At 38.0% G+C, this 24,584-nt stretch overlaps 1 protein-coding gene across 3 annotated transcripts in view; it reads left to right on the forward strand.

Annotated features, from left to right (window-relative positions):
- The window catches only part of LOC107593477 (GRB2-associated-binding protein 2-like), a 79,716-nt gene extending 66,543 nt beyond the window's left edge, over positions 1 to 13,173 (forward strand). For all 3 annotated transcript variants that reach the window (XM_016283214.1, XM_016283215.1, XM_016283216.1), the window contains exons 3-10: positions 3,124 to 3,355; positions 5,888 to 6,462; positions 8,297 to 8,394; positions 9,636 to 9,921; positions 10,073 to 10,163; positions 11,395 to 11,494; positions 12,117 to 12,239; positions 12,428 to 13,173. In XM_016283214.1, coding sequence (XP_016138700.1) covers positions 3,124 to 3,355; positions 5,888 to 6,462; positions 8,297 to 8,394; positions 9,636 to 9,921; positions 10,073 to 10,163; positions 11,395 to 11,494; positions 12,117 to 12,239; positions 12,428 to 12,571 — 1,649 coding nt within the window. In that variant the 3' untranslated portion in view covers positions 12,572 to 13,173. The remainder of the gene's footprint in view (positions 1 to 3,123; positions 3,356 to 5,887; positions 6,463 to 8,296; positions 8,395 to 9,635; positions 9,922 to 10,072; positions 10,164 to 11,394; positions 11,495 to 12,116; positions 12,240 to 12,427) is intronic.
- Positions 13,174 to 24,584: the final 11,411 nt, after the last annotated feature.

Consider the following 24,584-nt stretch of genomic DNA (forward strand, 5'->3'; position numbering starts at 1 on the left):
GTACAGTACCTGGTACCTGGTACTTTTTTTTTAGTACCACTTCGGTTGGGGTTCCAAGTGAACCGTACCGTTACCAAAACGTGACGTGTAAACTCTGCTGATCACGGATTGGCTGGAGAGAATCGTCACTACCTGCGTCACTAACACAAAAGAACCTCTAGATTTAAATCAGCACAGCCAGCGAAGGATCGAACGCAACTGTTTTGAACGAGCGCACCTTTTTTTTAACAACCAAAAAGTTTTGTTGTCTGTTGCGGAAGAACAGACGTTCCTCTCGTTGATAGCAGAGGAGCAGATCCAGCGAGAGCTTGATGGGGCGATGCGGAATGAAAAAGTTTTTTTAGGAGTCGTGGTAGTAGAGGCGGCGCAACTATAATGACATGTGAATAATCCCGCCCACTCTAAAGCGGTACTGCAGTGGAAACGCAAACCGTGCCGAGTCGAGCCGAACCGTGCCGTGCCGTACTGAGCCGTACCGAGCCGAGTCGTACCAAGCAGTGGAAAAGCGCCAATAGAGAACAGCATAAAGTACCTTAATGCACAACAAAGTACCATGGCAGGGCTTAAATATAAAGGTGTATTCAATCTGAAGCGCTGCTGTGCAGACCGATCTGTGTTTTACATCAAAGTACCGCTAGAGCAATTCGAAAGCATATGGAGCCGTCTGCTCTCTAATCGCTCTTGCGGCATTTTGAAGTTATACACCGTTTGGTCTGTGCAGAGCCGTTTCACATTTAACACTATAGCCCTGTACGCACAGGATTAGTATTACCTGGTGACCTCTAGTCATGTGTAATAATTGCGGAGGTTGTCTGTGATCTTAATCCCGTGCAAATTGGCCATGTCAGTAATTTGTCATTTGTGAAAATTCCCCCCGCAAATGATCTACCATATTTTGCCGAACACCAAGGTCCTGTGATAATATTAGTCTCCTGCGAATTGGCATCGCTGTGATTTGTCCAGGATTTGGCGGGTCGTATATCATTTTTTTTCAAGGTTTTTGTTTCCTGTGCGCCTTTTTATCCATCTTTCTCGAAGAATGGAGGCTGCGTTGGAGTGTTTTGATAGTATTTTGGGTGCTGGGTCATATTGTTATATGCGCACACGAAATTCAGATGTGTGTGTGGGGGGGGTGATTTCTAAATCACACGAGGTCCCATGTGATAATACTAATCCCGTGTGAATATGGCTTAATAAAACAAATAGAGATGAACCAATAAGAGAAGATAACTATGAGATAAGACAAAAAAACACTGAAACATGACATGAGAAACAAATAGTAACCGGAAGTCAAGTGACATGAAACAGGAAACACATGATTGAAAGTAAAATACATGACATAAAAAACATGACTAGATAGACCTGAACTGAAAACATGAAACATGAACAAAAATCTAGACAGACGGGATATTAATTAGCAGTACAAAATGTGTGTATTTGTCAGTATCTGTGTAGTTTCTGTGCTTATTAGAGAATCACATTAGCTTACTCTAATAAGCACAAAAACAACATAGAAAACACAGTTCCAAAGTTAAACGTTAACATGTATTTGTGTTCTGTGTATTATTTGAGCTTATGTGTATCATGTTAGCTTAACAACATGCTACTGGCAAACACTTGGATTTCAATATTTGCATGTGCTATTTATTTTTGAGCTTATTAGAGTATTACATTAACTTAGCAACGTTAACGACAAACTCTTGGAACTCAATATTGTCTGTGCTGTGTATTTTTGTACTCATTAGAATATCATGTTAACTTGGCAAAATGGTAATGTCAAACTTTTGGAGTGAATCCAAAATCACATACTGTCTGAGTAGCTACAACATTTGAATTTGAACTTAATTTCCTGACTGTTAAAAAGTACATTCTATATAATATGAATATAGGTGAATGAAATTCAGACGTACTACTTCTGCCATGTTCCGCCAATCCTCTCCTAAATTGATTCTGTTATGTTCGTGTTTATCAATGTAAAGATGCTTTGACAGTCTATATGTATAAAGTGCTACAGAAATAATGGGGATTTGACTGTGGTATGTCTTTTTCAGCCTATAAGGCTATCATGTTAACTTAGCATTAACATGAGCATTAGCTTAGCGACATGATAATGTCAACTCATTTAAAAGCTTAGCCATGTGTTAGTTGAGTCTCTCATGTACTTTGAGCGATATTAATTTGTATGATGCATATTAGCCATGTTGCTGCCTATGTAGAACATTCCAAATCGATCATGGTTAGAATGCTGCCTTTGTGAGCAGTAGGCAACAAGCTTAGTTTTAGAACAGAGCACAATAGTTAAAGTTCAGTATGTAATGTGCCCAACAATTCCCAGGATGTGTGGATAGAAGCTTTGCTCCTCATTGCTGCAAGTATGCAGTACTACAGTGCAAGTGCAGTAGACCTGCTTTTCCGCCCACTCTGTATGTCTTTCTCTTTCCCCTCTTACTCTCTGCCCTTCTCAGGGGCAGATCGTAGTGGTTGTAGGAGGGGGGTCAAATGCACTTCCTGGTTTTGGCTCACAGCCTGGTCTATTTTAAGTTCAGAGGCCTGAGATTTTTCTTTGGCGAACCCATACAGTACAAATCAGGGACGTCACAGAGAAACAGCCCAAAGCAAAGGCCATGATGTTCACATAGCGCTGCAATGACGTAGAAAAACAGATACCAATCAAGTGGCTTGCAGTCTCAGAATAATCATTCTTGCAGTCTTCTGTGAATGCCGATTCAGTGTTCCCGCTCCTCCTGAAGACAGATGCGACATCTATATTGACTGGATTTAGGAATGCACACATGCATATTACTGGCCAAAACCCACAATTGACTTTTTTCTTGACTTCATAGCTCACTGCAGGAAAATGGACGAAACGTGGCTTATGTTATTGAACTTTATAGATCCAAAAAAGCAGCATGTTGCTTGGGGTCAATAAATCAAATATGGTGAACTTCTCACGTTCAGATGATCAATGTCCTGCTGCTTTTGTGACAATGTTGAGTGTTTGCCCAAGGGTTATGAGGTAACTCACGGTGCACTAAAATTAAAGCAAAACTGCTTGTCTAATTTCCATTGGTTGTTGTGTATCTCAAATTCCTAAAGGTTTGTTTTTCTTGTTTCTTCTTATAGATGAGAGATCGTCAACCACCCACATTTCCCGCTCATTGGCTAATGATCTGGGTGGCTCTCTGGCTCCGCTGATTGGTGAACGTAAAACGTCTGTTCCGGCCCACTCCAGCCAGCCAATGCTTTTCACATTCGACATACCTGTACGCCACTCCCATAGTACTCTGTCTAATAGTGCTCCTCAGGACTACCTCTTCCTCCATCAGTGCATGAGCCGCAAGAGTGAGAGTGCACGGTAAGAGCCATATTCTCTGGAGATGTGCTCATATTACTCCCTTTATAGCTTACAGACCGAAAACACTAGCTAGACATTGTCTTCAGTACTGGAAGCACTTTATTTCAACATGCAGAAAAAAGCAGAATTGATTTCAAGGTCAATAAGTCTCAGATAAAGTATCAGATAAATTGACCTTTTTAGGATAGGGAATGTTTAGGTTGTAAAATGGCATGTGGTGTGATTCCCCAAAAACAACAGAATATATTTCAATATTGGATAAATATATAATGATATTTGTTAAAAATACTCAAATTTCCAATGATTCGGAGATGCTCCTGTCAAGCTCCCTCAACCATCTCACACTCTTTCACTCACACACATATGCATCCATACAGAATGCCGCCTTTGTTTATAATCCAGACACGAATCGTCCTTCATATAAAGAGCTGTCATGTACTGATGCATGATCTCTAGAGAACCGAGCATAGATCAAAAATCATGTAATGAAAATTATGCTGGATATTGATAAACCATTATGATAGAAAATAGTTGCTGATGTCAGTGGATCGGACGCTGATGCTTTGGAGGCGTTTGTGTAAAAGACAGAATACAGTGTTAAATGCACACAAATCTCAATAAATGACTGATCCTAACTTATTTTTTTACATTGCAGCATTATTTTTATGGCAGCTAAATACCCCTCAGTATCTGCTGGATATTTATGATTAATATTATGTTTATTTCAATAAATAATTATGTATTTCAATAAATTGTGAATATTTTTATATTATTCAAATTGTAAAGTATACATTGCCTTTCATAGCAAACTGGTCGTTTTTAAGACAGAATTTTTTTCATTGCTGTATTACAGTAATGGGAATGTTTTTTGTTTCTGAATTATGGTAATTCCCCATATTTCAGTAAATATGCTAAAAGTATGCTAAATTGGAATAAAAAATAATGTCTCAAAGACTCGAAGCAAAGCATTTTTAGCAAAAAAACATTTGGATTTGGGGTCAAATATGGCCCTCTGTACATATACCGGTTTTAATTCTTGTCATCTGTCACTTGGATATGAGATCATCTTTGCAGGGTTAGGTTTGATGTTATTAGGTCATAAGCGAACGTGTTTTGCTTTAAACAAACACCTTCCTACAAATTCAGGAGCAGGCGGTGACGTATTGTATTGTTTGCAGAAGGATTCACTTACAGGATGTGCTCATCAGTCATTTCATCCTGATTCACTTCCTTTGATTATAATCCTTGTGAAATAATGCCAAATGAAATAGAATTGTGTTATAATGCCTCTGGATAATCAACCCATCAAAGGGTTTACTATGCCTACCATTTATTTCATCCCCCAAACTAAGTCTCTTCACACAATAATTTGACTTAAAACCTGCAGAAAGTAAACAAACTCTGTTTTATCCCATGTGTACCAGGCATGCCAGGGGAATGCCCATGATATTCATAATCACTACCCAATATAGAGTGTCATAAACACTCTCATCATACATCATCATGCACTAGCAGTCAATACATTTATACAGCAGACATAAAAAAACTCCCTCTGTAAATTATAAGAGACAGACAACTCTACTGCCTCCAGTGGTTGAATCTTAATATTACACAAATACTGTTTTGTTTTTTGTGTGTACTTGCATCCAGTGTTATTATTAACTGAAAGTATTAAAAGTAATTTTCCTTAATTTTAAATAAAATACAAATATTGAATGAAAAACTTAAAAAATATATATAAAAAATGCTGTCTTGGCAACTAATTGAAATAAGTTGAAGTAATAAAATTACTAAAACTGAAATACGCTAAATATATATCTGAAAAAGGGCAAAAACATGAAATTAATCAAACTAAAATGACAATGCAAAACAAGAAATACAAATAAAAGTTTTTAAAATATTAATACAAATCAAAATATAAATTATATTAAAAAACTATTTTTTAAAAGACCCCTTGGCCATAGCATATTAGAATTATATACTTACTTTTTTATTTAGTATAGAGTGTGAATACTGTGCACATTTGAGCTGCATTGGATTTGCCAAAATATGCACTATACAGAGCACATTACATGCAATACTGTATCCCACAATGCAATGCATTCGACTTGACCTTCCATTTCTAGTGTGAGTTGTAAGTAAATTTAAGACAATGCAAAAAAAATAAAAAATCCCTCCAAGATGATAACTGCATGCCACACATAAACATAACGAGGTCATGTGACCTCGAAGACATTCTTTTTTTAGATTAAATTTCCAATTAATTTATGAGATTTTGACACAGATGTTATATTGTGGTTGATATTAAAAGATTCAACCTGCAGTGAGTTCAATGTCGTAAATATAGTTTGCCGTGTCAACATTTGCATGACTGATTAGTATTATGTATAGCAAAGGCTAATAATAGTTTGGCTGTTGTAGATTCGATTATTTATTTATATAAATAATGGCTATGTGAGAAAATAAGTGATCATAAACTAATGTTTGACTGCTCATCATAAATAACTAACCAATGTCATTTTGGTCCCCAAGGAGTGCCAGTTTCTCGCAGGCCTCGCACAGCAGTCTTCTGGTGGGCAGTGACTCGGCAGTTCAGAGACTCACTCATGGTTTCTCTCACTGTCTGAATGGCATGGGCGCCCAGCTTCACGGTTTCTACAGCCTTCCCAAACCCGGCAAAAATCAGCTTCCCCCTTCGCGGACCGACTCACGTGACGCTTGCTATGTTCTGCCCAGGGGTTACAGCTCTGAAGGGGCATCAGAGCTTGAATCAGATGATGTCTACACCTATAAGACCCCCAATAACACTCTAGCAGCCCCCCAAACAAATGAGCAGCGGGCCCTCGATAACTATGATTTGCCCAGCATTCCTTGCTCCATCTACCAGATCCCCCGCACGTTTGATAAGAACCACAATGCCCTGATGCCATCCAGTGCTGACTCCACAAATGCACCTCCTCCCAGACCTCCCAAACCCAGCCAGGGCTCAGAGACACGGTGGGGCAACCCGCTGTCTGTGGGGGCTCAAAATGGAGAGGTCTCCACAGTGTCCGTCATCCCCAGGAGGAACACACTGCCGGCAGTGGAGAACATCAAGCTTCACAGAGGTAATGTACTCACAATCTGGATCAGGTTTATTAATCTGTTTATCTTAAAGTCTCATCTTCTCTCCTTTCCTCATTTTTTTCTCCTATCTTTTCTCATTTTGGCTGTTTCTTTTTGTCTTATCTGTTCACCTCTGGTCTCTCCTCTCATTTTGTCTCTTTATTTTAATCTTGTCTCTTACTTTATCTCATTCTTGTTTTGTCTTATTTTGTCTCATCTCATCTCTCCTTTTTTTCATCATCACTTCTCATTTTGTATTTCTCCTCTCGTCTCTCCTTTCCTGTTGTTTTGTCTTGTCTCTCCTCCCATCTTGTCTGTTTTAACTTTGTCTCCACCTGTCTCATTCTCATCTTGTCTCACTAATGATCTTCTTTCATCTCATTTCTTCTCATCTTGTCTTTTCTTCCATTTCTTTTGCTTTGTCTCTCCTACTGGTCTCATTTAATTTTTTCTCTTCTTGTTTCATTCTCTTTATTCTCTAGTGTCCTCTCTTCTCTTCTTTTCTGGTTTTGTTTGGACTCTTCTCGTCTTTTCTCCTCTCTTTTTGTTTCATCTACATCTATCTTTTCTCATTTCGTCTTTTTATTTTAGTCTTCAGTCCCTGTTTGTTCTCATCTTGTCTCCTCTTGTCTCTTGTTTTTTTCTCTGTGGTCTCTCCTCTAATTTTGTCTCACCGGTTATCTCATTTTTGTCTCATTGTCTCCTCCCATCTTTCCTGTTCTCTTTTTGTCTCATTCTCATATTCTCTCCTCTCATCTCTCATTTCCTCTTATTTTGTCTTGTCTCTACTCTCATCTTGTTTTCTTTTATGTCCACTTTAAAAAAAGTTAAATTTTATAATAGATAAAATGAGAGGAAATAAGAATAAGACAAGAAAAACAAAAGAAACAATGTGTGAAGAGAGTCTCTTGTCTCCTCGTGTCTCTCCATCTTATATGATTCTTTGTCTTCTTTTATGTCTTTTTTTCTTGTCTCACCCTCATTTCCTCTTTTATTTAGTCTATTTTAAAGTCTTGTCTTGTCTCCTCATCTCTCTTTGTTCTCATCTCCTCTACTTTTCCCATGTTGTCTTGTCTCTTCTCTTTGCTCTACTAATTTAGTCTGATCTTCGCTTATTTTCTCTCATCTTGTTTTGTCTCTCCACTTGATCTCATCTGGTCTCTTCTCTCATCTTTCCTATTCTCTAATGCTCCTTAAGCTTTATGAACTCATTACATGACTGTAGATCAGTGTTATTACCAATTGATTTACCTCTCTACACTTATTAGGCAGCCAATTAAGGCTTTCAGCTCAATGTTGTTGTTTTTTTACCTTTCCACTATCTTTCCTTCTGTTTCTTTTCTGAATGTGTATGTCTGATTTGAAACCAAGGGGCAATCTGGTCAAGGTTTACTCTGCTCTGCTAGGAGGCTAATGAAATTCAAGCCATGCAGGCAGCCCCAGAATTGCTTGTTCCGGCCTGATAAGCAGTGAAAAAAACAGCAGACACAATTCAGTGTTTTCCTAGTGGTTTGGGCTCAGCAAGGCCAGACTAGTGTGTCTGCAGGAACAGGAAGTGACCTTTTGACTATCCTCGCCTGATTCCCACACCTGTGGTGGCAATGCGTAATATAAAGAAAATGGCCACATAAGTAATGCCTTTGTGTGAAAGTGTTACAGAATTGAATGCTAGATCATTTACAAATCCAGTCTGATTTGTACAGAATGAACAGCTTATGTGTCTTATGACTTTTCCTTTGATTGTGACCAAGGCTTGAGGTAAACATTTTCCTGAACTCCTTACAGGGTGGACTTGTTTTTACATGGATTTTTTTTGTACTTGCTCATGTGTTTTAGGATCCTCTTTTGAGACCAGCAGTCACCAAAGGCCAGTCTATTTCAACAATTCTGGTCAGTCAGTGGAGTCTGTAAATGATGGCTCCACCTCATACCTGGTAAAGCAGCTTCTATATCAAATCTACATCTAAGGGTCATTCACAAGAAAATGTTGCCTTTGTGCCTTATTTTTGAAAAGGTTACTACTGAACTTTCAAGACGTCACGTCATATTTTTCAAGCTCAATTTGAAAGTAACAGGGCCATAAGCACCATAGACCCATGCAGGGAGCTATATTACATTTAAAATGTTTTGGGCTAGACGGTTACAGGGTTGAAGGGAAGTGCAAAAATATCGAATAATGTACAAATATCAGTGCAACACAACATATTACTTATAGTCAGCGCTTTGTGCCTACTAGTAAATTTAAAGGGATAGCTCACCCAAAAATGAAAATTCTGTCATTAATTACTCACCCTCATGTCATTCCAAACCTGTAAGACCTTCGTTCATCTTTGGAACACAAATTAAGATATTTTTGATGAAATGTGAGAGCTCTCTGACCCTCCATAGACACGTTGTTTACGCTTTGATCTGAACGTAAACAACGTATCCGCATACATACATTGCATACGTTGTTTACGTATGTGAGACTCTCCAAAATGTCGCTATAGGGTGACACGGAGGAGAAGAATTGTTGAATAAAGTCGTTATTTTTGTTTTCTTTGCGCACAAAAAGTATTCTCGTAGTTTCGTAACATTACGGTTGAACCACTGATGTCACATGGATTATTTTAACGATGTCCTTGCTACATTTCTGAGCCTTGATCGTGTTAGGATCCTTGCTGTCTATTTTGATGAATCTCAGAATTCATCAAAAAATATCTTAATTTGTGTTCCGAAGATGAGCGAAGGTCTTACGGGTTTGGAACGACATGAGGGTGAGTAATTAATGACAGAATTTTTGGGTGAACTATCCCTTTAAATACAATGTTTAATATAGTTTGTATTGTATTGAAATAATTTCTGTGTAACCATTACAGTTTAATTGCAATGACTTACAAATTAAAAAATGTACATTTTATTCTAAAATCACTTGAGCATTATACACTAAATGTGACTAAGAGTCACATCTATCAAATAATGTGATTAAGTTCAGTATGCTGTTAATTATATCCGTAGTAAGTCATAAAGACACAAATGGCACCATTTCCTGACAATGACCTCATAACTCACAGAGTCACAAACTGACAATAACAAGTCTATTCAAACTGCACACGAACAAATGGTGTGTGTCACAGTGGTTTCCACCACTGATCTGGAAACTGTGTAAGCTGGATTGTTCTTCTTTCTTTTACAGAGAACTAAAGCCCCATTGACCCGCTCCGATAGTGCCGGCTCTGAGGATAACTATGTACCCATGAATCCCGGCTCGTCCTCCTCCCCTCTCAGTGCTGCCCTGGCTGACAGTCCTAAAAATAATTATATTCCCATGAGCCCAGGTCCTCACCATTTTGATTTCCCAGGATTTTCAGCGACGTTGCCGGCCAGGAAGGGCAGTACAGCATCACTATGTCTCCGACCCGGCCGACTCAGTGACGTCACACCGCCACCAATTAACCGCAACCTTAAACCCAAACGGACAGGTGAGTGGCACTAACACAAGTTCTCATGTTTATTTTCTGTCTTTGTTGAAAACATGAATATTCAATAAAGATTAGAAGAACAGTTTGATTAATTTCTATTGCACAATTATTTTACACATAAAACAAGATGATTGTTTGTCTTGGTTTGCAGCAAAACCAACACCTCTTGACTTAAGGAACAATGGCATCATTGATGAACTTCCCTTCAAGAGCCCCATCACCATGTCTTGGATCAGACCCACGTGAGTGGGTCTCCCAATTTAGAACATAATTTTGCAGTGCTATTATTCATAGTTACAGTAATAAAGTAAAACTGCAAGTGAAAGCATACTGAAATGATTAAAAACATTGTGTTAACACCTTATTTTAATCAGTTAAATAGTAGTCTTGCATAGCCAGCCACACCTTTGCCTGATGACATAAGGTCTGGGCTCTATAGCCAACGACCGCCCACTTTCATAGGGAGAGACTGTCTGACCGCAAAAGTCTGCATGAAAACAGTTTGTTCTCAGAATTTTAACTTTTTCCGTGCTAGCATTTTTAAAAACAGTTGCTAGCCACTGCCAGCATTTTTCATCATTTTCACAAAATTTTCATGGCCCCTAGAATATTTAGTTGTTTTGTCAAAAGAAAGAACAAAGCCTTTTATTCTAGCTTCATGTATTCTGTTTTCATCACCACTTGAATATGGGTAAGATTCATAAAAGAAAGCAACATTTTGAACAAAAAGCTGAGAAAATCATGTTTTTGGTCAAAATTTCTGTCAATGGCTGGAAGTGTTTTCTTACAAATGATGAAAAATTTTGTCCATGGTGGAAAGAGTTAATCAATCTAAAATGAATAAGCAAATCTTGAAAGAATAATGATTTCAATGTCATATAAGCACCCATATAAGTTTCCCCAATTTTTAGTGTCCACGTGCAATTTGATTGATCCAAATACAGTTCTAACCCTACTTCCCATGAGCAACTAAATGCTCAATTTCAAAAAGTTTGCAAAGTTCTCCTTCACAAAGCTTTTAAAATCCAGCATTTACATGCTCACATGAAGCGCTCAGTGTCAGTCTTAAGGTCCTTACACACTGAGTCCGAAATTTTTGTTTTTCGAATTTCTTTTGTATTTGTCATCCTTTCCTATCAAAATGCATGCTACAGATGAAAACACAGAAAATCAAACCTGATCAGAATTTTTTATGACAGACGAAAGTTTCGAAGGCAGTGTGTAAACATGATTGACAACATGAGGTCGTATTTATTTTTTAACGTGCAAAAATTTCGGACTCAGTGTGCAAAGACCTTTAGTCTGAACATGGTTTTCCTGGCAGACTGTTAAAGACCACCACACATGGTTCCCGGAATTCCTGTAGAATTCAGCCAATCAGATTTAGACTTCAGACTTTGCGATGTTTAGAAGACAAGTTTTGACTAAGACTAGTTATATATATTACATGTTAAGTGTTTTTTTTCTTTACAGGCCTGTGAACTCCATCTCGTCGCAGCCCTGTCGGCCCATTTCGACCCAGAGCATCACCAGCACTGATTCTGCAGACAGTGAGGAGAATTATGTGGCAATGGTGAGGGCAAGAAGTCGAGTTTCAGAATGTGATGAAAAGGCTTGAATGTGTTAGTTACCAAGAATGATAGGGAAAGTCGTGGCCTAATGGTTAGAAAGTCGGACTCATAACCCAAAGGTTGCGGGTTCGAGTCTCGTACCGGCAGGGATTGTAGGTGGGGGGAGTGAATGTACAGCGCTCTCTCCCACCTTCAATACCACGACTGAGGTGCCCTTGAGCAAGGCACCGAACCCCCAACTGCTCCCTGGGTGCAGCAGCATAAATGGCTGCCCACTGCTCCGGGTGTGTGTTCACGGTGTGTGTGTGTGTTCACTGCTGTGTGTGTTCACTTTGGATGGGTTAAATGCAGAGCACTAATTCTGAGCATGGGTCACCATACTTGTCCACATGTCACTCACAATATATACAAGTTCCTCAACTACAGACTACCTTTCAATAAAGATAACATTCTTTGACATTTTTGTGTCAATTTTTGAGAATTATTTCTCAAAAAACGCACTCACAATATATACAAGTTCCTCAACTACAGACTACCTTTCAATAAAGATAACATTCTTTGAGATTTGTTTTTGTGTCAATTTTTGAGAATTATTTCTCAAAAAACATGTTTATTTTTGTGCAGCAAAACCCAGTGTCTACCTCCCCAGCGATGAGTGGCACCAGCAGTCCTGCGCCCAGGAATTGTGGTAATGTGGACTATTTGGCCCTGGACTTTCAGCCTGGCTCCCCTGGTCCACACAGAAAGGTATGTCTAGCAGTTTATATCAAGCAAATGAAAAGCTCATCATCAAACGCTCAAAATTAACCCCCTATTCTAAGACAAATAAAATCATTTTGTGTGAATCTTTGCACTTTCAGTTGTTTGGTTGAATATATTTGATTCCATCACTTCACATCCTTTCACAATCTATACCTTTTTTTTCTTTGGTATAGCCGTCCACCTCTTCAGTGACTTCAGATGAAAAAGTGGACTACGTCCAAGTGGACAAAGAGAAGACACAGGCCCTTCAGAACACCATGCAGGAGTGGACAGATGTGCGACAGTCAAGCGAACCGGCTAAAGGCATCAAGTCCTGATGATTTTCAAATGCGCACACTGAATGTGTCACTCAAAATGCTCTTATACTGTTACACCGTGATACAAACTGATTTACCTGTAACAAAATAGCGAATGATACACCAATTAAAGCCATAGATCCAGTTCGTTTGGTCTTTTGAGGACAAAAAACTCCACTGAACCGTCTTGCCATGCATGTTAGACATGTTTAACCTTTCAAAGTGCAGTGCAACCAAACTTTAGCTACTTGCTCTCTCTCTGAGTGTGATCGACGAACGATAAGCAGTGAATGTTTAAATCTAGTTATAGGTGACGTGTGCATTTTTTTTTACAATGTTTAAATACTTTCATCACATCTCAAAATTCAGAGACAGCTAGAAATCTATTTGTCGTTTGATTCCCCCAGAAAAGTGTAAACACTGTGACTCTTACAAAACAATGCTCTGTTTGTTTGAGCATCCTGACCAGCCTGACATAGTAACACTGGCTCAACCAATGCCATTAGTTTGGGGCGGGACTGTCTGACCAATGGCATACAGGGGAAGTGTTCAGGAAACCTGTTTGAAACTCAACATTTTTATCTGTTTAGTAGCACTAGTTGCACAGAAATTACACACTTCACCTTTAAAGGGGTCATCGGATGCGACATGCACTTTTACAAGTAGTTTGAACTGAAATGTGTGTTGGCAGTGTGTACACAACCACCCTATAATGATAAAGATCTGCCCAGTGTTTTTTTTTTATCTCGTTAAATAATTTCCCCTTTCTCAAATCGAGCCGATCTCAGATGCCTGTCTATGTGACATCACACAGACAGGCCCCTCCCACGACTGTTTGATTGACAGTAGCCTTTCATCACAGACTGGACTGGTGTCTTACTTAGGCTACATCCACACAAAGCCAGAGCTTTACCTATCCAATCTTTTTTTTTCCCCTCGTCTCAAGAAATATCTGCATACACATGAAACCATGAAACCGACACAAAACGATGTACTATACATGCCAGACCAGCATGTGGCGCTGTAATTCTGCACACAAACCTTGCACGTGGTATACAAACGAACATGGAACATTTATTAATCTGTGTTAATGTTAGTTAATAAAAAGACAATCGTTCAGTGTTTGTTCATGTTTTTGTTGCTGTTACGTGACATAGCGGTGTCTGACTGATGACATCATCGTTTTCACAAAATATACGGATTGGCTGTCCACACGAAAATGCAAAGGTGGCGTTTTCAGATTTATCCACTCTGGGACCCGGTTTAAAAAAATAGTGGTTTCACTCTCCCAAAACATCGGATCAGTCTGGACGAAACACCAATACGATACAAAATTTTTGAGTATACAGCTAAACGTATCTCTGTGTGGACGGGGCCTTAGACCCGCCCTGAGTGAGCTGTCATCAGTCCGCCATTGTTTCACCGCCGGACCAGATGTAGACAAGAACGACTCCTAAGCGATTGAGGTGTTCTGTTGTTGGATGTAATAATGAACATAGCAGTCAACATTTACTAGCGACATCTGAGCCGCTGAAGACGCAGTGGATTACCTTTGTTTTTGAAGGGAATTTAGTTAATAAAAAGACAATCGTTCAGTGTTTGTTCATGTTTTTGTTGCTGTTACGTGACATAGCGGTGTCTGACTGATGACATCATCGTTTTCACAAAATATACGGATTGGCTGTCCACACGAAAATGCAAAGGTGGCGTTTTCAGATTTATCCACTCTAGGACCCGGTTTAAAAAAATAGTGGTATCAGTCTGGACGAAACACCAATACGATACAAAATTTTTGAGTATACAGCTAAACGTATCTCTGTGTGGACGGGGCCTTAGACCCGCCCTGAGTGAGCTGTCATCAGTCCGCCATTGTTTCACCGCCGGACCAGATGTAGACAAGAACGACTCCTAAGCGATTGAGGTGTTCTGTTGTTGGATGTAATAATGAACATAGCAGTCAACATTTACTAGCGACATCTGAGCCGCTGAAGACGCAGTGGATTACCTTTGTTTTTGAAGGGAATGCGCCCCCGATCTACCTAAATGCATTATGTTTGCGCGAATCATTCGTGATCCAGCTTCACCTCCAGAAGAAGCGAGTGTAATGAATGAATCTTTGCAAATCGCCTTTCCTAATAACGTGCTAGTTAGTGAGTTTTACGATGAATGCTGCTAAAGTTTACCATCTCTCAGAGAGCAGCTCGGAAGGGAGGGGTGGGGTGAGCAGAGCTCATTTGCATTTAAAGCGGAATGCAATAAAACAGCGTGCTGTAGACAGCTGTTTTTGACAGGGTTAACAGTGTTTTTTACACTACCATTGAGAAATTTTAACCAAACTGTGTTACAGACTTTTCATTAAGACCCTAAAGAATCACTTCAACTTGTGGAAAATGTGCATCCGATGATCCCTTTAACAGTGTTATAAGGGGCAGAACAGCACTTCAAACAGGAGATTATCTGAAGTCATGGTGGTCTGGCTGCCAGTTTGAAATGCAGTTTGCCTGTTAATTCAGAGGAAGAGAGAAGTCACAACACATTAAAGAGCCACAAAACGGTATTTATTGTTTGAATTTCTTTAAAAATGACCAAATTTGAAAGCTAAGAGTCCTGAGACCTTGTTTCATATCAGAAGTAACCTGCTCTGTCTTCTCTGTCAGTGTGTTGTCAGTTTCCTCTTTGCTCCGTGATGTATTTTTCACTGCGTGAGAACATGATGTGTAGTGTGAGAGCGGCATTGTTTGTCGGGGATAGCAACAGTAACTAAGGAGGGCGGGTCTTTGCGAACGGTCAATCGCAACTGTAAACAAAATCTTGCAACGCTTGCCCCGCCTCCAGGGTCTTCTGATTGGTCCACTGTTTTGGAACTGACATTGATGAGCATTGCTGTGTGTAAAAGCTGAAATTCTTTTAAAGGGATAGTTCACCCAAAAATGAAAATTCTGTCATGAATTACTCACCCTCATGTCGTTCCAAACCTGTAAGACCTCCGTTCATCTTCGGAACACAAATTAAGATATTTTTGATGGAATCTGAGAGCTTTCTGACCCTCCCATAGACAGCAATGTAATTACCACGATCAACATCCAGAAACGTAGCAAGGAGATATGATATGTTAACGGATACGTTTTCTACGTTTATTTACGCTTTGATTTGAACGAAAACAACGTATCCATGTGGTGCAGCTGACACAGAACAGCAAATGCTGTTTACGTTCAGTGGATACTCTCCAAAATGGCGCTATAGGGTGACGCGGAGGAGACGAATTGTTGAATAAAGTCGTTATTTTTGTTTTCTTCGCGTACAAAAAGTATTCTCGTAGCTTCATAAAATTACAGTTGAACCCCTGATGTCACATGGATTATTTTACTGATCTCCTTGCTACATTTCTGGACCTTGATCGTGGTAATTACATTGCTGTCTATGGGAGGATCAGAGAGCTCTCAGAATGCATCAAAAATATCTTAATTTGTGTTCCGAAGATGAACGAAGGTCTTACAGGTTTGGAACAACATGAGGGTGAGTAATTAATGACATAATTTTCATTTTTGGGTGAACTAACCCTTTAACTTGACACAGCATCTTAAAAACACAGCGCTCATGTGCAAGACATGAGACGTGAGCGCAACGGTCATACACATCTGTCTAGTGTGTTTACATAGAAAAACAATGGAATGGAAAAACGTGTTCTGTGTGAACGCCCCCAAACATTGGTTGTCACCCATGAGGGAGTTTTTTTGTTAGACAGCCCAATCTGGAGGAAGTGGCGATCAACAGTCAATTTTTTATTTATTTATTATTATTATTATCATTATTATTATTATTATTGTACGCTCTCTCTCTACCTCCCTACACTATTTTGAGTGATTCATTGGCCCAAAAAGATAAAATGCATTATAATATCACCATAATTAAAGTTAAAGTAAAAATCTGATATTCTGACAGCCTTAGGGCCCTTTCACACCAAGGATGATAACTATAACGATAACAGTAAGTAAAGTTTTAATAATTGTTATAAATCAACGAGAATAATGAGAAACAATCAAAGTCTACACCACAACTGTAATGATAACGGCACTGAAAAACAATATTGTTTGGAATAACTTTCAAAAAGTTTTTTCCCAACTAATGAACTGTAAAAACATTGATAGCAAGTCAAAATCCACCCAACTTTAAAGAGCGTGAGTATTTAAAGTGGCAGATGGCATTATTGGAGCATGCACTAATAAAAAGAACGTTATTGTATAGTTTTCTTTATTGTTATCATTCTTGGTGTGAATGGGCCTTTAGTTCCACATAAGAAAAAGTCCTACAGGTTAAAGTTGACAACATAATTGTTCCTTAAAGGTTCCAGAATGGCCCCCCATAAACTAAGGACTTTTTAATATGGCAACGTGTACTAACTAACAGACCTTCTCCTTTTAGCTTGAAAGAGATGCACTTCAAAGTATGCATGCAGTCTGAATAGGGATACTGGGACTCCTTTTCCCTAAACACATTGCTTCCCTGGCTGGCATTACAGAATAGCAAACTTACATATTCAAAAAACAACAATACATTTTCTATTCATATACTAATAAAAACATACAGTTTGTTAATGTCCTTAATGTGGTTTTGTCAGAGGGAATGTATAGACGATTAAAATAGCTCATATTTATCAGCATTTTAAATGTTATACTTTGCTCTCAGAGCAGTTTGAATTACTTTACAGAGTTATTACAGCAAAAGGTGCCCCAAATATTAACTGTTCCTAGTTTCAGCAGCTGTAGCTGTAAATCAGCCATGCTTTATGCCTGTTGAGATTAGCGGAAGGACTCTTACACAGGGCATGTTGTTTTTGTGATAGACACCTTACACGTTTAATGGGCTGGACTAGCCGTTTTCTGAACAATGTTGGACGTGAAGCATAATGAAGGGGCACAGATATTACACACTTCACTGTTAAACTGTGATGTAGTTTTTTAGTTTAGTTTTTTCACGGTAAACAATGGTTCAGCTGTGGAGAGTTCTATTAAAACACTTTTGTTGGACAACAGTGCCAATTATTTAGAAATGATTATGATGACATTTTCAGCAGCCTAAATGCATGAGAATATGATAATATTAGCAACATTTAAGGTAAAGGAAATATGCTAAAAATTGTATTATATTTAAACGTGCTTGCTCAAGTTTAGGGGTAAAAAGGCGCCATATTAATTTTGAAATCAAAATAGCCCATTATTAATTTTTTAATAAAGAAGACTAGAGTTTGACATTTCACTCAGTATTTTATGGCGGGCTGGGACCACCAAATACTAAATTTCTAGCAGTAGCGAAGATATTTTATTTGCCTTTGAACTCATATTTCATATTCCAAAACCATTTTGTATTAAGTTAGTTTAAACTTTACATATGAAGTTGTAAGTAGTCTGGACTAGTTAAATAAACCTTGCGTATATGGTCTGTTAGATCCAAATCCTTTCATGTGTTCAGTGGATTATTTAAAAATGTGCTTTACAAGACTGCCATTATTTTATGATGTTAAACTTTGTGGGACATTCAGTGGCACTGGCATTGGCCTTACCGGTTCATTAATGTTTAAGTGAACTTACAGGCTAAAATTGGTTTCTTAATGTCTTTTTCTATTCTGAAAATATGTAATGTATTGTTATGGGAGAGTACTAGTAAATGAATATAATACTTGTGTGTGAGCTGTAGTAGAATTTATGCTGTAGTTTGTTAAGGGGTCAAAGTGGGGCAGACGAGAAAAACTACTTTGACAAATGTCATTAATCGAGTGGATTTTTCTGTAAAGCATTTCTGTTCAACTCTTGGTCGCTTGTGAATTAATTTATTAATTTATTATGTGTTTTGCAGGTGGACGAAATATGTACAAAGAATGAACTTGTGGCTCTACTAACATTAATTTATGCTATGTGTGCTGATTTTGTGAAGCAATATGCCAAGCAAAGCCAGTAAAATGGTCAAATGTGGTACATTTGAGATGTCTGTCCTTTGTCGTGATGTTCTATCAAATTCAGCTGCAAAAAAATTAAAACCCATTTTATTAAACCGAGTAAACAATTACAGTTAATTAATTCTCTTAGATCTGCTATCCGTATAGCCTAGGTTTCTTAGAAACTTGAAAAAGTGACTGGCATTCTCTGGCAAACCTTATTGCTTTTTTTCCTTCAACAGTACACAAAATGAGACTTGCCAAAGCGTACAGACTAATTAAACTTATGATCAATATCTGTTAGCTTGGAAAGTTGTGGTTGCAAGAAAATCTAGAGTTTCCTACTGTTACATCATCGCTCTTATCACGTCAATACAATCATTCTGAAAAGACGCTAAGGCAGCATGAGACCATACTGATGCCTATGTCATTACTATGGCAACTGATGTAGATACTGGAAACTGACTACACTCTCTCAACAAACAGATCCAATTTCATCACTTGACTGATAACAGCACGAACAGTCAGTCCTAAAGATCAGATCTAAAACACATAGTCCACTGTGTGAGCAAAGCCAGTGACTGAGACCTAGTTTACTTGACCGTAATTCACAAAGTTTTACACTTCAGAAGTGCTGATTAGTGATTGTCAGAGCCAACGGTCATGCAACACTTTCAAGTTATGTCTAAACTATCCCATTTCTGTCATGACAACTCTAAGAGAGTTTAGCATGCTAATATACATGTTAATGTGTTTGGTCTTGGCGGAATAGATCTGCTACGCTGCTGCTGCGGCAGAGCGTGTACATAGACTTTCTACTGACAATACATCCATAGATATATAGGAAATACTGCTGCCCCTATATAACATACATGAAATGACGCCGCAGCAGATCTATACAGGTGGAGCTAGGGAAGGGGAAGGATTTCTGCAACGGGCTGCAACAGCTACAGCGAGCACAAGCCAAGTATTTGAATGCTGAGCAGCAAGCTCATTAGCTGCTGATATGAAAAGAAAACAATTGGCTATGCCATGTGAATAATGATGTGATTATATCAGATTGAGGTAGAACTCGGCCTGTGCCATCTAGAGTTTCATGACAGAACCTTGTATTCTTTCTTTATCCCTGCACTTCCCTTCTGATGCAAACATCATATCTGCTAGTATAGAGTCCTCAAATGGTGTGTAGCCCAGTTTTAAGTTGGATTCTCCAATACTGATAAACATCCTCATGCAAAGCCTTCCAGTGTTTCCCAACCCTAGTCTTGTGCTACATCTGAAACGGCAGATGATGAGGAACAAACATATATTCTATATAAAAAGAATGTCCAGACATACTATATCCGTTGTGTTGTCATTGTCATGTGACCTAAGGCGTCAGTTGCATCATTTTACTGCCATTCACAACTCCTTTCTCGAGGCATCATGGGATATAAAGTGTCCACTGGATGCACACATCAGAATCATGGCAGAAGTAATAAATAGGTCATCTGTGTACTGTTTGATACTACAAATTTTTTCTTACTATATAGTAGAGAAGTATGCATATTCGGACACAGGGTTGGAGTGCCACTACCACTGCACATTTTGTATGCTTTCCTGATTGAACATCAAAAATGTCTACGGTTGTGGGTTGGGAAACACTGGAATATACTACAATAGTTATGTTTCAATCCAATTTGTAAAATTAATTCATTTTAATGAATTAAAGAAAATTGACAATTGGAATATTAAAACAACACTTTCGAAATACTGTAGCATTAGCATCCCGTGAGTTCAATAGAAATTGAATAAAAATAGAAATTAAAGTTGAAATGAAAGTAGCCAATACACTCTCATGGCAAATTGTAAGTATTTTATGCTTTGGCGAGTTGGTGGCTAAACCGTATGAATTCATTCAATCTCATTTGTACGATCTGCTTACACCCCACTGACCTCTATGCTTACTTTTTTATAGAATTATATATATAAAAAAAATAACAGTACGACATCACTACCTCACGCACATACCCAAGTTACGTTAATCAGTGGCAGGTGCTTTATGTCTTGGACACAGTTCTGAGAGGTAACAAGCTCATGATCTTTTTGATGCACATCTAGGAATTTATTTGGCAAAACTGTTTCCATTGTTGTTTGCATGTCTTCTTACCAATATAATTGTATATACCTCTGGTTAACATGTTTTTTACACACATTTTGGAAATTTTATTTTCCATACACATTTTTTTATGCTATGTAATCATGTTCAATTGGCATTAAAATGTATGGATGGAATTCTGATGATCAACAAGATGCATTTACAATTACACCTAAAAGATAGCATTTATTCCTCTGATTAAGACATAAAGGCACTTCAGACAATTTCCAACATCTTGGGCATATATTGCGAGATACAACAGATGTTACTACTAAAATACTAACATGTCAAGCTTTCTTTCTTTTTTAAATATCTGGGATTTTAACTCAAGATAAAAAGGGGGGAAATGCAATCCAAACATGGTATAGTTTAAAAGAAAAAGAAAAAAACTACTTGTTGTGTGTGTGTATAATATATAAATATATATATATATATATATATATTGACATATCACCATATTCTAATTTGTTGAGATATTGAATTGGTAGGTTTTTGTTCAATGCGAGCCAAAATCATCACAATTAAAAGAACCAAAGACTTAAACTACTTCAGTCTGTGTGCATTGAATTTATTTAATACACGAGTTTCACAATTTGAGTTGAATTACTGAAATAAATGAACTTTTCCATGACATTCTAATTTATTGAGATGCACCTGTATAAATACACACCTTGCTAACGTTACGTGTACTGTGTTAGGCTAACCGAGACTTGTCATTTGCACTTATGCAATATTGTAGCTCTTTTGTTAGTTTTGACTGCTGTTATTGTCCTCATTTGTAAGTCGCTTTGGATAAAAGCGTCTGCTAAATGACTAAATGTAAATGTAAAATGTAATATTAAAATCTGGGCCATCTCCAAGTGTCATGATGAGGTACTATAATGTCATGTGAGCTAGTTCAAAGTTTTAAACATAAAACTTTTTTTTTTCACTACTCACTGTCAGTTTGTTGTCCCAAGGCAGTCGGTGCTGTTGTGATGAGTAACAGGCTGATGTAAATTATTAGCCCACACCATGACAGTGCAGATAATGGGCCACTCCCTGTGACTCCTGCAGTCTGAACATCCCCAAAGCCCCACTGGCCCCTACTGGCAAAGGCTGGAATGACTCACTTTGTATTATATTAGATCTTTAGATAATGTTATTGAGTGAGTTTTGTGCAAAATGTCTCAACATTTGGCATTCTGATAAAATAATGAGTAACGAAAGAGATGTTAAAGAAGTGTTGTTATTGCTTTGGGTCATTTGTCACATTGGAAACAGTGTATTGCATACTGCAGAAATAGTAAGTACTCTGGTGTTTTTGTGAAAGCACTCTGTTGTACTAGGTCATTTTGTCTATATATGTCTGATCAGTGTTGGGGGTAACACATTACAAGTAACGTGAGTTACGTAATCAGATAACTTTTTTCAAGTAACTAGTAAAGTAACGCATTACTTTTTTAATTTACAAATAAATATCTAAGTTACTTTTTCAAAAAAGTAACGCCAGTTACTTTGTTTTCCCATTTATTGACTGACAGCTCTCCTGTCCCCATATTGGGAGAAATCGGAGTTGTGTGCGCTGTGTGAACATGGTGTTACTGTAATTCTAGACTAAATGTGAATGTGCATTAATTCATCCCACTCACAAAAAAACTGATTTAGTATTCATCAAAATGAATTAAAACAGTGAAATGCAAACTCAGAATATGATGCACACCTGCAATAATTAAATATGATAAATAACACAAATGTATCTAATCTGATTTTATTTACCAATGTCTTTGCTGCTGACCTTTGATGATCCAGTTCAACCATACTAATAAGCAAAAATGACTTTAGATAAACTAACGATTGTGCTTCATTGTTTTTTTTTATTGCTAAAGAGTGTTGAACCTTCTCCTGTGTTCTACTGTACAGACGTGAATTTACCTTTGCTTCAGCCTGAGGTTTATTCATTACACTTTTTGGTGTGAAAGGGCTTTTACATTTGCTATAAATAGAACTTCTTATATTAAAAACAATCAAGCCCTGTTCATATTTAAAAAGTAACGTGAAAGTAACGCAAAAGTAATATAACGCATTGCTTTCCATAAAAAGTAACTAAGTAATGTAATTAGTTACTTTTTTAGGGAGTAACACAGTATTGTAATGCATTACTTTTAAAAGTAACTTTCCCCAACACTGTGTCTGATACATAATCACAAAAAATTAAATCAAAATTAATGAACACATTTGCTGCTGCATTACATCTTACTGTTGACAATGAAGACATGATACAACGGCCAGTTTTTGGTTAATGTTCTTTTCAGTCATTATTTACTGTATGAACTCATATCCTGTATGGATATATGACTTCTATGGTATACACAAAAAATGACATTTTGAATGACGTTGAAATTATGACACTATTTTTTTTTTAAGTGAACTATCTCTTTAAGTTAGCACACAGTACTCTCCATCTCAGGTATTAATGGACCATACTTTAACCTTCATTATATGTATAAGAGCCGTGTTTACATTCTGATAAACATCTAATTTTGTGTTCCACAGAAGAAGAAAAATGTCATATGGGTTTAAAATGACATAAGGGTGAGTAAATTATTTACTTTACTTTATTTTAACAAAAAAAAATTTTTTTTTGTTAAGTTTAGTGTAATTTTTTATTTTATTTCTATTTTTATTTTTTATTTGAAAACCCTGTCACTTTGTAAATCAAACATGCTGAGGGCAGTTTATTTCATTCAAAGGATATCTGCTGTCCTCGTGTGTCTATACGAGGAAACACAACCACTTCTCACCAGCCACTTTATGTAGCGACTGAATGTATCAAGAAACATTACACTTTAGAGTTAACCTAGAATTAAACTGCTGGTCTCGCACACTATTTTGACACACTATTTCCCTTTTTTTTTTAAACTGTAAAGCTGCTTTGACACAATCATTGTATAAAGCGCTATGTAAATAACGGTGACTTGACTTGACTAGAGGCAGGTAATCACTTGTATTAATCAGGTTGAAAGTGGGACATTTCAAGTGTCCAGTATTCATACCTCTCACTTTGTCTGGAACGCGGTACCTGGACGTGGCTCCTATATTACAAGTTTGTGGATCCATTAAAATCAACACCCACTGTCGTGTTTAATAAAGCAACACAAATAAGTGCTTTGAAGAATCAGCAACTGGAATAGCCCAATGGCAATCAAAAATAGCCCAAAAAGATCCCAGCATTTTGTTAGATTACATAAATTTTGTAACTTAATCTAATTACTTTACAATACATTGGAAAACTAGTAAAGTATGTAACGCAAAGGGACCTCTATAGAAAAAATGACATCCACCAAACACTTGGTTCCCTTTCAAGGGAACTTCGAACTGCGTCCTCTAGGGGTCGCTATGGGGAACGCCTCGTCGTGACTCATACATTGCATACATTGAAGCATACATTGAAAAAACAACAACAACACGTTGGCCGGCGACAGCCCATGACGTCACTACCGGTGCGACTATAGTATAAATAGGCGCCGGGAGAACATGTCATTCTCTTCTTCGTCTTCATTGACTGTTTTGTTTGAAGTGTGCATTTGAACGTGGTAAGAGCGATCTACTATCTATTATTATGGCGAGCACTAACAGAGCATTTAGAGGGTGTGTGCATCCGTGTCATCGCTATTTGACACCTGATGACACACACGATGAAGAATGAGCTCATGGGGTTCGCAGGTGGACTTGGTTGATGAGTTTAGGGAGGGGCTTTCCTTCTCGTGCTCATTGGCTGCGGACGAGAGAGAGCCGCTGGAGGATGATGTTATCTCTTTGACATCATCTGATCCGGGGGCCAGTGCTCTGCTGGGTTTAGCCCAGGAAGAGCAGGAGATGTCTGAAGATGGCAAAGAGGCTGAGGCTGAGCCTTCCCAATCCTCCTGCCCTGCGTATAGTGAGCTGTTGGAAGTTATGGATCGTGCCACGGCGAGGCTAGACTT

The sequence above is a fragment of the Sinocyclocheilus grahami genome, unplaced genomic scaffold, assembly GCF_001515645.1.
Source record: "Sinocyclocheilus grahami isolate Dianchi unplaced genomic scaffold, SAMN03320097.WGS_v1.1 scaffold171.1, whole genome shotgun sequence".
Taxonomy (NCBI): domain Eukaryota; kingdom Metazoa; phylum Chordata; class Actinopteri; order Cypriniformes; family Cyprinidae; genus Sinocyclocheilus; species Sinocyclocheilus grahami.